This window comes from Tauraco erythrolophus, chromosome 22 (genome assembly GCF_009769465.1).
Source record: "Tauraco erythrolophus isolate bTauEry1 chromosome 22, bTauEry1.pri, whole genome shotgun sequence".
NCBI classification, from domain to species: Eukaryota; Metazoa; Chordata; class Aves; order Musophagiformes; family Musophagidae; genus Tauraco; species Tauraco erythrolophus.
Window position 1 is genome coordinate 6,206,695 of NC_141486.1, and position 14,674 is coordinate 6,221,368.

General features: G+C 51.5%; 1 protein-coding gene across 1 annotated transcript; it reads right to left on the reverse strand.

Moving 5' to 3' along the window:
- Positions 1-920: 920 nt before the first annotated feature.
- On the reverse strand, positions 921-12,085 carry KYAT1 (kynurenine aminotransferase 1). The gene is made up of 14 exons (XM_009992911.2): positions 11,954-12,085; positions 9,844-9,965; positions 7,407-7,465; positions 6,302-6,452; positions 5,288-5,437; positions 4,825-4,911; positions 4,573-4,701; positions 4,109-4,229; positions 3,358-3,434; positions 3,017-3,106; positions 2,471-2,657; positions 2,172-2,248; positions 1,779-1,865; positions 921-1,349 (listed from the first exon to the last, which is right to left on the reverse strand). The coding sequence occupies exons 2-14, from the start codon at positions 9,925-9,927 to the stop codon at positions 1,281-1,283; spliced, it is 1,368 nt and encodes a 455-aa protein (XP_009991213.2). The 5' UTR covers positions 9,928-9,965; positions 11,954-12,085; the 3' UTR covers positions 921-1,280.
- Positions 12,086-14,674: the final 2,589 nt, after the last annotated feature.

A 14,674-nucleotide genomic window follows, 5' to 3' on the forward strand; every position in this document is an offset into this window, starting at 1 on the left:
TGAGACGGGACGCATCTCCTATGAGCGCAGGCAGGAGGTGGGTGTTCGCCTTCCTCCCTCCCGCGGGTCGCTGCAGCTCTTGCTCCAAGGGGATTCGTACCACCAGCTACAGCCCGACACAGCAAACCTGTCGCTACCTGCCAGCCTGGGTGGGACAAGCAGCCACCACTGCAGGACGCTACGCAGATGTTGCACGGGTGACGGCAGCTCTCCAGGAGAGCTGCGTCAGCCCTATAGTCATTACAGAGACATTTGCTCTTCGATAATTGCAGTAGTTCCACTTTAATAATTTAACTGCCACAAGTACTTATTGCACAGTCTGTTGCACATAACTCCTGCGTGATTGATGATGCTGTTTAACGTTCTTATTCAGGTTGACATCGAGAATGATGCAAGAATTACCTTTCAAAACACTGCTCGCCTTACCCCACCGCCCACCAGGCTGGCGGGTGGGAGGCTGCGGGGGCCACCAGCAGCCGAAGCAGCCTGAGGCCACTGTGCCTGTCCTCCCCAGCCACTGTGTGCACTTGTCAAAGGCCTGAAGGTTTTGCTTTGCAGCCTGAACGATGCTGCCAAGCCTCTGACAAAGTGCCAGGAGTAGTTTGGGGGGTGCACAGCGAAGGTTTGACAATATCCAGGCTATTTATGAAAGCCTGTTTCCTGGGGGAAACCAGTTACCGATTCTGTGGTCACCTTCCCCAAAGATGAACAGAAAAAATAATGGGAAAATTGTTAATTATGGGAAACAGCATTTCATTGCATTTACAATTTTCAGGACCATGGAAATCAACCTACTGATGGGTGGTGATACTGCACAGGCCTCTGGGAACACGGGTGCTGGTGGAAATGATGCCCTGCGCCCTGGAGTACGTGAGTGGGGATGTGGAGCAAGACAAGCCACAGTAACCCCCCGGCGTAGCCTTAAAGGTAGGTCCTGAAACACCTTTTCAGAATTTGGTGGTGGAAAAGACCCCAGGAGCCATCCTTACCTTGTGTCTTGCTGCACACATCCCAGAACCAATTATCAGTCTTTAAACATAAGAGGAAGAAATGCCGAGTACTGGCAGCACACGCAAGGACTCACTTCTTGCAAGTAACAGCGCAACCATTTCACAGTGACAGAAAATGTCCCCCAGACCCTGGGCATGGCAAACCTCTTACCCGTTTGTCTGACAGAAAACGTGTTTTGAAGGCACAAAAATGAGGATGGACCAGTCTGTAGCCAAGCAAAGTGGTGGCAGATGAGGACCGAGGAGAGCCTGGTTTTCTCTCCAGTGCACTCAGGAACTAGTTTTCTCCCGTTTCCATTTTTGCAGTAAGTCGTTTGCTGCCTTCAGTGTGGCTTCCTCCTAAACAAATACCCCAGTTTGGTCAGTGGCTTCCAGCCAAATCCCCTTTCTCCTCATTGCAGTCATCATTCATATAAAAATTCCATTCTCATTCTGGAACATCGCAAATGCTCCGTGTATAGCATGATACAGGAACAGCCACCTCTGAGGCAGGCATAGCCACTGGGCAGCTAAATATACACCTGGAAGACTCCCTGCCTTGACCAAGAAATGTGGGATGCTGACGTGGAAAAGCTTAGGATGGCACCAGCACACCTCCTGCTCCCAGCTCGGCTCACATGTCTGCAGGAGGGGGCTGGACCAACTGTGATGCCATGCTCAGGCTCTAATGCCCAGGGTGCTCTGCATTTCTTCTTGGCATTTACCTCGTTAAACCAGCCCCGATTATTACTCCAGCCTCGCCTTGCTTCATGCTGTCATGTATCTCACCTTTGCAAAGCAGAACCGGATGAAATGGTTGTAGTTTTTCTTGTGGGCTGCACAGTAGAAAGTGGAGAGCGGGATGACAGCAAGTCCCTGGGAAAGGGAAACACATGGAGCTGAGGTTACTCTTTCTGGGGTGGCGTGAAGCCGTCCACTTATTGCTCGCAAGTCTCACGGACGGGCTTGTAGATGCCCTTGGTGCTCTGCGCTCTCTCTGCTTTAGCTCAGGCTGCCAGGGTTGAGGTCAGCTGCTGACAGACACCCCAGGCACTGCCCTGCATGAGCTGCCAGACCCGGCAGTGGCGATGTGGTGTGCTGCTGTCTCCTGTGAGTGCAGCCAGCAGGGATGGTACAAACCCACGCTAGGCAAATGTGTCAGAAAGGGCCAGATGCATTTACCTTGTTCTTGACCATCCACTTTGCAAATCTGGAGTCGTAGGGCTCATCGGAGTCAGGGACATCAGGGACATCGGATTCTGCAGGAGAAGCATAGCAGCGCAGAGGTGGAGGCTGCTGCTGGATGCCTCAGCCAATCCCCAAACCCATAACCTCTGGGAGCTTGGACAGGGAACATGCTATTATCCCTACCCACTTTAGTGGTGGTTTATGCAGGTTCCTGTCCCTGCTAGTGGCACCCCTCCAAGCTGCCCCCACCATACTCAGCCCTGTCCGAGCAAAACCGCAGCTGCGTGACTCACTGAACTCGGAGATGTCTGCCACCAAGAAGTAGGTGCCCTCAGGGATGATGGGTTTCATCCCCACAGCATCCAGGCTCTGGACCAGCCAGTCTCTCTTCTGCTGCAGCTCCTTGGGCAGCTGGACGAAGTAGCTGTCTGGTTTCCTGTAGAGTTCGAGCTCCCTCTGGAAACCCTGAGCCACGGCCTCCTGGGAGGAGAGAGTTGCCCGGTGGGAAGATGGTCAAGGCTTGCTTGAGAACGCAGTCTGCTCCAATGCAATTCACAGGTGACTAGGGAGCAGGCGGTGATTTCTCACTGCACCAAGCTGAGCTCTTTGCCTCCAGCCCTTCTAAATGGCCTCCTAGATTTGTCAATACAAAATACAGAATATACTCCAGGCAGGCCGGACTCTCCCCCTCCTCTCAGGCAGAAGGGAAGGAGCCTCTCCAGGGCACCATGCAGCACCCTGTCTGTGCCTTTCAGGTCAGCCGTGGGCAGAAGGACCCTCTCTTGCCCCTGCTTCAGGGGTTTGGGAATTGCAGGGCCAGATGCAGGGAGCTGCCTTACCTGGGCAGCCGTGGCACAGTGGTACACTGAGTTTTGGTGCACGGTACGGACGTGCTGCAGCAGATGGTTGGGTCCCACAGTCCAGCCCACCTGTGGCCAGGAGAGGAGGAGGAAGGTGGTAAGTCTCTGGGTACCTACTTGGGCTCTCCTTTATTTGCCTGTGCTGGCTTCATTGTGTTTTCCAGACAGGGCTATCATAAAGCAGCTTTGGTACTTTCAGACCCTGAGGCTCAAAGCTAAGCATGCAGCAGCAGTGTCCCCAGTGCTGTGCTATGGCAATCGGACCCACACCCTGGAGCAAAGGGACAGGGACACAATGAGGTGCCACATGGGGAATTCACCTTCCATCCAGTGGCACTGAAGGTCTTTCCAGCACTCCCGATGATCACCGTGCGGTCCCACATCCCTCGCAAGTTGGCTGGCAATGAAACAGGAGAGAAACACCAATGGCAGAGCCCAACACGCTCACTTCTGAGCTGCATTAATGACGTGGTGGGAGCTCTTTGTCCACCATAACCCGCAGTGGCCTCTTGTGTCCACAGCATGTCTTCCAGCGGGATGAGCCTCAAAGCACATCCCAAGCAGGCAGCCAGGTTTCTCAAGAGCATCTCTTTGTAATTGTTTTCATACACATGTACCCAGCCCCAGGGGTTCCCATAGCTGCCAAGCACCACCACCCTGCAACAAGGTGATTGCGTGTTACTGCAACAGGAAGAACACGACTCTGAAATCATGTTGAAATGCATGTCTCAAAACTAGAGACAACAGAAAACTGTCATTTTACAAAGTGGGGGGGGAGAAAATCCAGTTTCTCTGGAGGCAAGAGGCTCTTTGCTCTGGATCTCACACTGTGAAGCCAACTCTCTGTTTCCTCTGACTGGCTCTGGAAGTCAGGGCTCCAGTTTAAGACCTGGTTTGGAGGCTGAACTGAAGTGCAGCAACATACCTCTAATAGGGATACATGCCTGGTAGAGCTATGCAAGCAAGTAGCCCATGCAGTTTCCAGGGGACCCCAGTTAAATCACCAGTTCCTTCCCTGAAGATGCTGTACCCAAAGAAGACACCCAAGCTCAGCCAAGCCATTCTCCGTACCGATACGGATGTGTTCCTTCCCGTCGTAGACCAGCCACTCATACACTTCATCACTGATGCACAGGACGTCATGCTTCACACACAGGTCTGCAATGAGCTGCAGCTCCTCTCGGCTGAATACCTGCAGCAGGCAGGGAGTGGAGCAGAGATGCAGCAGGAGCATTTCTGAGCCCCTGCCTGTCCCTGCCCCTCTGCAAAGGCTGCACGCCCTGCCTGCACCATCTCCATAGCCAGGGTGAGCAGGAGCTGGCTGCAATGGTCTAACAGAGCAAAGTCACTGCTCGCACAAAAAGACCAGGCTTAAAACCAGCAGAACAGTGAGCGCAGAGTGTGCTGCTGCCACAACAGCCATTTCCATTCTGTGCAAGGAAAGTCAAGTCCCTGCTACACTGCAAATGCGGCTGGGTGAGCTGTAGCACCCCAGCTGCTTTCAGAGCCAGCCACAGCACAGCCAGAGGCATTACCTTGCCCAGAGGGTTGTTGGGTGTGTTCAGGACGATGGCTTTTGTCCGTTCATTGAATTTAGAAGCCAGTTCAGCTGGGTCCAGCTGCCAGTCTGCACTAGACATCAACTTTCCATGTTTTGGAGCTTTCTAGAGAGAACAGAGGAGAATCTCGGCTTGCTTTGCTACCTCTGCACTTTGCTTACCACTCACCTCTTCGCTCACTTTGCTACAACTCTTCCCTCCTCGACAGCTTTGCTCTAACCTACTCACCGGTCGCAGCGGGACAAACACAGGCATCCCACCAGCCATTTTCACCATCGGCTCATAGCAGTCAAAGAAGGGCTCAATGATTATCACCTGGAAGAAAGGGACATGTCAGCACCCTCCTGGCCCTGCTCAGACCCTTCCCTGACAGGTGCAGAGAGCAATGGGATGGACAGGAGATTTTAATCCCTGAATTACTGTAACGGAGAGTCTGCATTGCTGTGGGCAGTGACAGGGAAGAACATCACCGCTCATGGCAAAAGGGTTATTTTGCCTCATGCAAAACTGAGACAATGCCCTGCAGCAGACAATTTTTTCCTTTGGAAGCTCAGATACGAGAGAATTGGGATAAAAATGTTTCTGCTTTGGAAAAGGACAATGAAAGCCAGTCTGCAGCTGCTGGCAGACCCGCAGGAAGGGCTCTCCTGGGGAAAGGCTCCCTGTGCATCGAGCTCAAATATTGGGTTACCTCATCGCCTGCATCAACGAAAGCTTGGAAGCAGCAGAAAAGAGCCTGGTATGCCCCCACAGTCACCATCACATTCGTCATAGGATCCAGGTCTCGTCCAAGCAGCTTCCCAAAGAGCTGGGCTAGGATCTTCACCAGAGGTGGGTGGCCCTGTGGGGTGAGAGAAAGAGTGGGAATTAGGTTGCAGAAGCCTCCTAAAACATGGATGAGCCCATGGAAGGGGCCTGAGCAGCTAAGAGCACGTGCGACTCCTCCCCTCTACTCTGCCCTGGTGAGGCCGCATCTGGAATATTGTGTCCAGTTCTGGGCCCCTCAGTTCAAGAAGGACAAGGAACTGCTGGAGAGAGTCCAGTGCAGGGCCGCAAAGATGATGAAGGGAGTGGAGCATCTCCCTTATGAGGAAAGGCTGAGGGAGCTGGGTCTCTTTAGCTTGGAGAAGAGGAGACTGAGGGGGGATCTCATTAATGTTTATAAATATGGAAAGGGTGACTGCCATGAGGATGGAGCCAGGCTCTTCTCAGTGGCATCCAATGATAGGACAAGGGGAAATGGATATAAGCTGGAACATAGGAGGTTCTGCTTAAACATGAGGAAGAACTTCTTCCCAGTAAGGGGAACAGAACACTGGAACAGGCTGCTCAGAGAGGTTGTGGAGTCTCCTTCTCTGGAGATGTTCTAAACCCGCCTGGACGCGTTCTTGTGTGATCTGATCTAGGTGGTCCTGCTCCCGCAGGGGGATTGGACTAGATGATCCTTTGAGGTCCCTTCCAATCCCTAACATTCTGTGATTCTGTGATTGATTCTGTGCAGGTCGTCTTCCAGCCCGGCTGCTTCAAGCGCCCTGGGAAGGCAGGGTGTTCCAGCCCTGGGTGTGGGGGGCCCAGGCTGAGGCTGGATGGATGTTTTGCCTCATGTGGTTTGTCCCATTTGTTGCTGCCTGGTGAGCCCTAAAGCAGCTAAGGCTAACGGGGGGCCAGGGGGGTATTGCTGAGGAGGGGAGGTCTGTCCACGCACGAAGGCACGGGTATACTGGTGCAGCATGTGGTTCTCCCCGCTGATGGCTCTCACGAATGCTTCCTTCAGAAAGTCTGGTGGGGGGAAGTCAGGGAAGCCCTGGCCCAGGTTCACCGTGGAGTAGGTGGTAGCCAGTTTTACAAACTCCACCCTGGAGAGAAGAAAGGGAGAGAAAGACAAGTGTTTACAGAGGGTCTGGGCAGCGCATTGGCACCGGCTCTGCTTGCCAGCATCCCTTTGGAAGTGACCAAGCTTGGTGCCCTTCCTGCAGAGCCATCCCACTGCTCACAGGTGGGCAGGACCAAGCACAGGTCTTTTCACACCCATTTTAATTAAAACAAGGGTGAGGTGCTATTGCACTGAGGGGTGGTTTTAATTTGTTCTCGAAGGAAACAGCCACTGTGCTGTCTGTGTGCAGTCGCAGCTGATCAGCCCACACTGAGCAGGAGAGGACTCAGAGGTTTTCAACTTCGTATCAGTTCTGCAAAATTTAGCATCTAGACAGTGTGAAGGCCTCTGCAAAGGGAAAGGCAGGCTGAACTCAGCACTTATCTTAAACAGGAACTGGATCATTGGCAGTTTGTAGCTTGAAACCAGGCACAGCAGGGCTTTAGGGAAAGCCCATTTAAATCTCTTCTTCAAGCATGCAGTTTTCCCAATGCCTGTGCCTGGCAGGCTGGGAATGGCACTTGCAGCATCCCTTCATCTGCCCCTCTGCTTGCAGTGCCCTAGGTCGGGCTTGAAGCAGACACGGGGCTGAAGCCAGCGTGCTGTGACCACTTGGCTCGGATTTGCGTGCTGCTGGGATCATTCAGGTGGACGGGTTGGATGGAGTACAATGCACTACAAGGTGCTCCCACCTGCCTTCCCGCAGCATGGTGTGGGACACCTGGTACAGCATAAAGTGTGAGCAGCAGGTAGAGCGCTGAGCCAGGGTAAAGTCTCCCAGGACAAACCTGCCCTGATGTGCTTCCTAAGCAAATGCAAAGTAGCCAAGGGAGACTGTGCTGCTCTGCGCTGTGTGGCTGCGGCGGTTTCTATCGAGTATTAGACTGCCTAAAACCACATCTACCACCAGGGTAACCCAAATATTCTCTTAACTCACCAGATATTCTTATCTATTCCCTCCAGCCTCTGAGCTTGCACTGGCCTTGACATTTTTGCCTGCAAAGAGAGAGAAAGAGAGTGAGTTGAAGCTTTTACTGAGCCATGCGTGAAGTGGACGTGGCCTCACCAGGTATGTTTTTCCCAACAGAAGGTGTGTGCCCTTTAGTATTGCTTCCTGGGTTGTGGCTGACCAACCACAGAGCAGTAATATTGATGCAGTGGCTTCTGGAAGAAGCTTCATACACTTTTTATGAAAGATCAAACAGATGAGAGCTGGCAGAGGAGGATGTTTCATTTACAAGTTTCAACAAGAATTGAGAAAATAGATGAACAAAAGAAGCATGTGTACACTCACTGGGGAGCTGGCAATGCTTTAAACCTCATTTTCAGTTGGAATAAATCAAGGGGTCAAATGAGCTCAGCCAAGCTCTAACAGACAGGCCAGTGACCCCAGACGTCAGGCTTCTGCCTTTCATAGCCTCTCTCGCCCCCCGTCGGAAGCACCTCTTTGTTCTCTACAGGCCACAAACTATCCCCTTTTCCTAGAAGAACAAAATTTTTATTCCACATTGCTCTATACAGTAGCAAAAGTATTTACTGCTCTGTCCTATTTGAGGCCTTGGTGAAGGGACTTGCTGTAGATCCTAAACAACACGCTGGGTTTTGCACCTAAAGTTCCTGGCAAAACCAAGCAGCAACTGGGTACAAGCAAGAGGGGAGCACAGCACACAGGTCAGTCTGATGTACAGAGATACCAAGGTACCATTCGCCTGACTGGTGCCTAATTTCCACATGCATCATGGCTGGGGGGGTGGGAAAAAGGACAGTAGGAAACACTGAGAGCAAAATCCTCCTTTCAGTTGGATAAGCAGAGTGGGAGAAAGTCAGATGTGCTTGATGGGGAATTTAGCACGAGGATGATGAAGAGCGGCAGAGGCAGAATTTCATAACTCAACAGCGCAGGGAAAAGGTAACCAGCCAGCGAAGGGACTGAAAACCAGAAACAAATGATGCTCAATGCACCAAGGAAAGCCAGTGTGGGGATGCGAGGAGGGCGTCTCTGAAGCAACGAGCCAAGAAAATGATCATCGCTGCAGCAACGTACATTTGAACAGGGATGAGGAAGACACGTGAGAGCAGCTGAGACATGAGATGCAGAGTCAGGATTTGAGGGGACAGGGTCTGTGCTAGGTCTGGGAGGAGGGATACCAGGTCAGCGCCCTTCCCCAGGCTTGGCTGCAGTGGTAATTCCCCACTTACCTGCTCACCTTTGCCGTTCCCAGAGGGCTGCTGGTGTTGAGAGCTTTGGATTTTTACACAGCTTCAGCCCTCACTAGGAATCTTTGCAAATACCTTGCTGAGGAGCCCTGTGTTTCAGAGAGCACCAGGTGGACTCTGCACTCTCCTGTGGTGCCGGGCAGGTAGCCAAGGGCGAACAGAAGTCACTGCCTCCTCGGATTTAGGAGAGCCCCACAAGCCCCACTCCTCTCCCCCAGCCCCCTGCTTCGTGCTTTCTGCACAAGCTCATGGATATTAGGGTCAGCAAGACCCAGTGCTTGAGGTTATTTTGGTGGGAGTAGAAAGATTCGTGGCTGAGGAAGTAAATGATAGCTGGATGTCAAATATTAACAGCTCCAGCACTGTTCACTTGTGGCGAGGCTGCTGCTGGCCACAGTTCAGAAAATTTAACAGCATCAGCAAGTGTGATGTGGGTCAGTGGGAAGAAGGTGCTTTAAGCCTAGAAATTCACAGTTTTGAGGAAAGGCCCTGTCTGCTCCAGCCCTTTCAGGAAGGGAAATGAAAAATACTTTCTTCTTTTGAAATCCATCCCATCTCATCCCATCCCATCCCCAGCCTGCGTAATGCTGCCACGGGTGGCTGCCCATCAGGCTGAGAGTGACACAGGCTTGGGGCCACGCAGCCCCCCAGTCTGTTTCAGCTGCTTCTGCTCCCCAAACCGAACGATGTGTTTCTCCAGTTGCAATTTGCCTGGCAGACAGACAGGACAGTTCAGTGCAAGTGCAGAAGACTTACTTAGTGGCCACAGCCTTCCATCACTGACTCCCTGCCGCATGTGATTTCCTTGTCCTGCATGTTTGTATCTCCAGGAGAGATGCTGATATTTCCCCAAGTACTTTGCAACCCAAGAGGCTTTAGCAGAAGAGAGCATCAGACAAGGCAACGCCATGAACAATGAGCTTTCTACTGTATGAAGGATATGTTCTTGCTTATGAGATGTTCCCTTTGAACGGGCTACCTGGACATAAGCAGGTACAGAGCAGATTGCACCAGTGTGGCTTTTCCTGATGTCCCGCCTCTGCCATCGCTGCCAAGGCTAGCTCCTGGGCAGTGAGCTCCCCTGGGCACCACACCACTGCAGCCTGAGCCAGGGACCGGGCTGCCAGCCAGAAACAGTCACGCTGGGCATTCAGTACCTCGCAAGAGTTTGAGCTATATCCAGCACCGCTCTTCCTCGCCAGCAAGAAGTGACGCAGAGACTGTCCGGCTCTCCTGAGCATGCCACGGCTCCTGCTGTCTCACTCCTGCAAGCACGGACCTGCATTTCCCCGAGACAAAAAGCAGAGGGGTGAGATAATCACTCCATGGTTGCAGCGGCAAAGCAAACACTCCGTGTACCTGGGGACGCAGCACAGGTCCAGACCCAGAGCTGTGGTTATTCTGCCACAGAAAAGAAAAGGGGGAACAAGCCACTTTGTGTGTTGTTACTGCAATGTCAAACAGCGCTGGGATTGTACTTTGTGCCCATGACACACACAAAGTCAGGATCACAAGGGCAACCATGGCTTCTGCCTCCTCTCTTCCCAATTCCAGGCTCCCCTCACTTTCCTCTGAACAGCAAGGAGAGATACGGACACCAGTGAGATGGCACCCTCTGGGAATTTGGAAAATTCAGCATCAGCTTCCCATCCGGTTTCATTGATCCCAGGTATCTCTTGCCTCTGTCCTTCCTCCCCTGCAGCTCCGCCACCCTCCTCGCTGATAGGGCTGTGCCACCGCAGGGCCGCTCAGACACTCTGACTCTTGGGACTGGCAAGTGAAACAAGGGGCCTTAGGGATTTACACTGGGAAAACCTTCTCCACACAAACCCACTCCTGCCTCTTCCTTCGTATTCTTAATGTTACAAAAAAAAAAAAAAAATCAAAGCAAGAGTGCTGCTATTTTAGAGAATCTCTGGCCTCTCAGCTGTTGCAGCTCCAGGCTGTTTAGTTGCAAGTTTTATTCTGATTAACAAGATGTCAGCTTCCATCTCCAAAGTAATTTTGGTGTTTACTTTTCCTTCAAGGCCCCAAACAAATTAATTTCTGTGCCCGATACAGCCTGTTCCTTCACCTCAGGTTCCCTCAACTATTCCACCGCACTGTTTAAACATGTGGTATTTAAGCTAAAATAATTTAATGTCTCGTTAGGTACCTGAGATAAAAGCAGTGAGTCTGGAGGATACATGCACCTGTATTTTGACCAGCCATGGATTAATTTAGCCAGGTGCCAAAAAGTGAATTAAAACAGATTTGAAGCTGGCCAGCCCACAGGTAAGTTCTCAGTACTGCTAAGTGCGCTTTGCAGCCTTGCATGCAGCAGCTGAGTCCCCACTATTTGCACTTTGTCTTATTTCTAACGCAAGTGCAAAGCAGCTGCCAGCTGAGACCAGTGGGTTTTTACACCTCTGTGGGAAAAGAAAGGAAAGCCAAAAATGGGAAGCCACAGCATAATGTTGCTCAGGACTGCAAAATATCCACCTTGTCCCTGTGTGCAGGACAGCTGCATGTTGGGGACTGGCGCTGAGATGTGAGGGGACACACGCTGCTTTGGGATGCAAAGCAAATGAGTACTGGAATGAGGGGCCTAACCCTGCAGGTGACAAAATGAAAGCATGGCAGGGAAAAGGGCTTCACTGGATTACGGAGAACTACAGAGCTGGTGCGAGAGCTGTACGCAAGGCTCCTGCAAAGAGCTAGAGGCAGCACTGGGGTCAGGGTGGAACTCCCAGCGGGAGCAGCCGACCTAGGGCAGAGGGCTCTGCCTCACCTCTCCAGCCCTGGACAAAGTTTTGGAGTGGGGTCAGTCACCAGAGAGTAAAAAAAGCCTGGGAAAGGCTCAAGGAGCCTCTCACCTGCTTGGGTGTTTCAGGCTGTGCTGTACGTACGCTCCTTGCAAGGGAGCCCAGGCACCTCTCGCCCTGGCAGGGTGCATAGTTCGGAGCACGCTTGAGGATTTTGGAGGTGACAGCCGAAAGGTCACCGCAGGGACCGGTCACTCACCACCTCCTGCCCTCCAGCCCACAGGCACCAGCCGTCTCCTCCGTCCCAGTGCTCCCCAAGCACCTCCACGGTGCTGACCGGCGTGGCTGCTCCTAGGTTTCCCCGAAAGACTTTGGAGACAAGCATCCCCCTGAGCCTGTCACTCCGTGGGGGGCAAAGCCACAGCGGGAACATGGGCAAACGCAGCAGCAGGAACCAGCAAGCGCACAGGTGTAGGCACGAGGCAGCTCCCAGCAGGGATGGTGGGGAGTAAAACCAACTTACATCAAGCTGGGCCACGCTGCCTTACGCTGCGAGAGTCTGGCACAGCCGCCCGAGCTGCATTTGCACACATGCCGCCCTCTCCCTGTCTCTGAAATTCTTCGTCTGCAGCTGGGACTTCCTGGGAGGAGTCGGAGAGGCTGCAGGAAGGCAGGAGTCGAGCTACAACACTTGGATGAGGAAAATAGTACCGGGGGAAAGGAGATCTTGGGTCGCTCTCTAAAGTATCAGGGTGAGGGAGGAGAAGGCTTTTGGGAGCAAGTCCCTTCCTCCTGGAGGGTTGGAGCCAGAGCTGCCAGAGGATTTTGGCTGCCTGGGAAAATATCCCTGCATATTGTTCAGATGGAGGCTCATACCGATATAATTATAGTGGGATAATTTTTGTGGCATGGCTATAATTTCTTTGGCATGGCAATGGCCAAGAATTTCCCTTTAAGTGAAGCTTCAATCATTTTGAAAAATGAATTTTTAAGTCAGTCAGACACTCAAAAATTCCACCCTGCAGGTTTCATATTACTAGAGAATGGATCACAGGTACAGAGGTGAAGGCATCAGTGTTAGGTTCATCAGAGGATAATGACCAGCTGTCCACTGTACCACGTAAAGCAGCTCCTGCAGCATTGTCCAATGCCTGGGCTGTGGATGGGCAGGGAGACTACAGCCTCAGAGCGGGATTTCCGCGCATGGATGCAGGAGCTGAACTCCCCATCAGTCATTTGAGTGGTGACAATTCCCGCAGTGAGGTCTGGAGAGCAAATTGGCCTCTCTTGACTTCCCTCTTCCTCTTGTGACGGGGCTTTACGTGCACTGGTGAATCAAGTCATGTAGCTCTCCCGAGTGAGTAATTACTGTCTCCCTTTCACAGCAGGAAAAAGTGAGCCACAGGGAAAGGAAGTGGCTGATGTCTGCTGTGCCAAAGGTTCCTGGGATCACAGCATCCCTGCCATGACTAAGTGGGAGGGAATGTCATTGCAGGCAGATGCAAACTCTTTGTTTTCTAAACTTCTGCTTAACACAAACATTGAAGCAAACAGATGGAAGGAAAAGTTGTGTTTGCTTCCCTCAGAATGTACACAGCACATCCTGAGCCATCTCATAGCTGAATGCCATTTTCTCCTCTCCCTTTTGCTGCCTTTGCTGTGCTTTCTTCCCTCCCCTGCCAGCCTTGCACCTTCCCTAGTTGTTGTTTGCCCCCAAGCTGAGCTCACTCGACTAGCTAAATTAGCAAAAAGCCAACCTGTCAGAAAAGTGGGCTGTTTTCTGTAAGGTCGGTGAGTTGAACTGGCTCAGGGGAAGGTGGGTGTGAGTGCTAAGGGCACTGCAAGGAAATAGCTGGGTAGGGATCAGAGCAGAGGAGTGAGGAGAAGAAGGGATGGACAAGAGCACAAGCTTCCACCTTCTTCGGCAGGATTTGGCCTTTATATTGGTTCAACAGTAAAATGTAACTTCGCCTTAATATCCTCTTGAAATTCGGCAGAAATTGGTGGATAATATGCATGTGGCCAGTCAGGAAAAGGACACTATCTGACCTTCTTGGAGTTTGTACTGTGAAACTCAAGGAAAATTAGGACCCCATCTTCCTTCTGGTCATTTTAATTTCACAAGTGCCTCTAGGCATGAACAATTATTCTTAATGATGTTTTTTAGAAAACCCTAGCTATTGCACTGGGCTAGTGTCTATAACACTGTCTGCTGACAGGTGGGATCATAGCTCTGGGGGTGCAGGTCCTGGGCCCATGGCTACAGGAGGATCCTAAGACCTACAATGTTCCTAGAAAGCCACAGATGTGTTTATTTTACTATGGCAGTGATCACTGGTGTATACAAGTTAAAATTGGCTGCACTTAACCACTTAGAACTGCTTCTTGTGCACTAATGAAATTATAATGAATGCCTTTGAACCATCCTTTATGAATTTTTTAAAAAAATGATGCTGCCCAGTGTCCTCCAGTGAGTCAGCCAAATCAAAATAACCATTAGTGAATCAGCCTGCTTTTTTCAGGTACCACAAAATTACTGTTGTGTATATCCTCGTAGCACACCAGTGTTACTATTCCTGTTGCGAGGAAACACATGCTGTGTTTTCCAGTGGATTTAGTTTGATGAGCTGTTGCTAGAGAAATGGAATGGGGTTTTCAAAATATTCCACTTCGGAAATGTCACATAGGCTGATTCTTAAGGAAAAAGTGGTAAAAGCTGCAATTTGAATTATTTTCATTCTCTTACTGTTAACTAGCCTTCATGTTGATACTAGGTGTATCCGCTATTTTTTATTTGAGGCGTCCAGCGAGATGTTCTCCAGGTTTTCTCCACTGATCTGGACCATGTACCCCCAGTCCATAATAATGATAATGTCTGCAGCCTCGGTTATTGCTCGGTGATTTGCAGGACGGGAACCAGGTATGAATCAGAGTTTTGTGCTGGTGTGGGTGATGAGAGGAGGACTGAGTGGCTGGGTCTGCGCTACGCACCATCCCTGCACCCGCCAAGGCAGAAGAAGCTGAGTTTAAGCATTCAGGAGCTCAGGAAAGGGTTCAATGACACCTGAGCAGAGGCAGGTTCCAACGAGGAAAGGCACAGCCTTGTTTTTGTCTGTGAGTCTGCGGGTGACGCACGCCAGGCCCAGTCTCCTGTCGGGACTGCACAGCTCGAACCACGCCGAGGGGCTGGAACGGACGAAGCGCGATGTCCGGGCACGGCAGCTGGCGTTTCGTACCCTTGTGT

Coding starts and splice junctions, on each gene's coding strand:
- KYAT1 (XM_009992911.2), bottom strand. CDS start 9,927: ATGCTCAGGAGAGCCGGACAGTCTCTGCGTCACTTCTTGCTGGCGAGG. Junction 2,658..3,016: donor ACTGTGCCACGGCTGCCCAG/GTAAGGCAGCTC, acceptor CTCTCCTCCCAG/GAGGCCGTGGCTCAGGGTTT. Junction 1,350..1,778: donor TCCGGTTCTGCTTTGCAAAG/GTGAGATACATG, acceptor GTATTTGTTTAG/GAGGAAGCCACACTGAAGGC.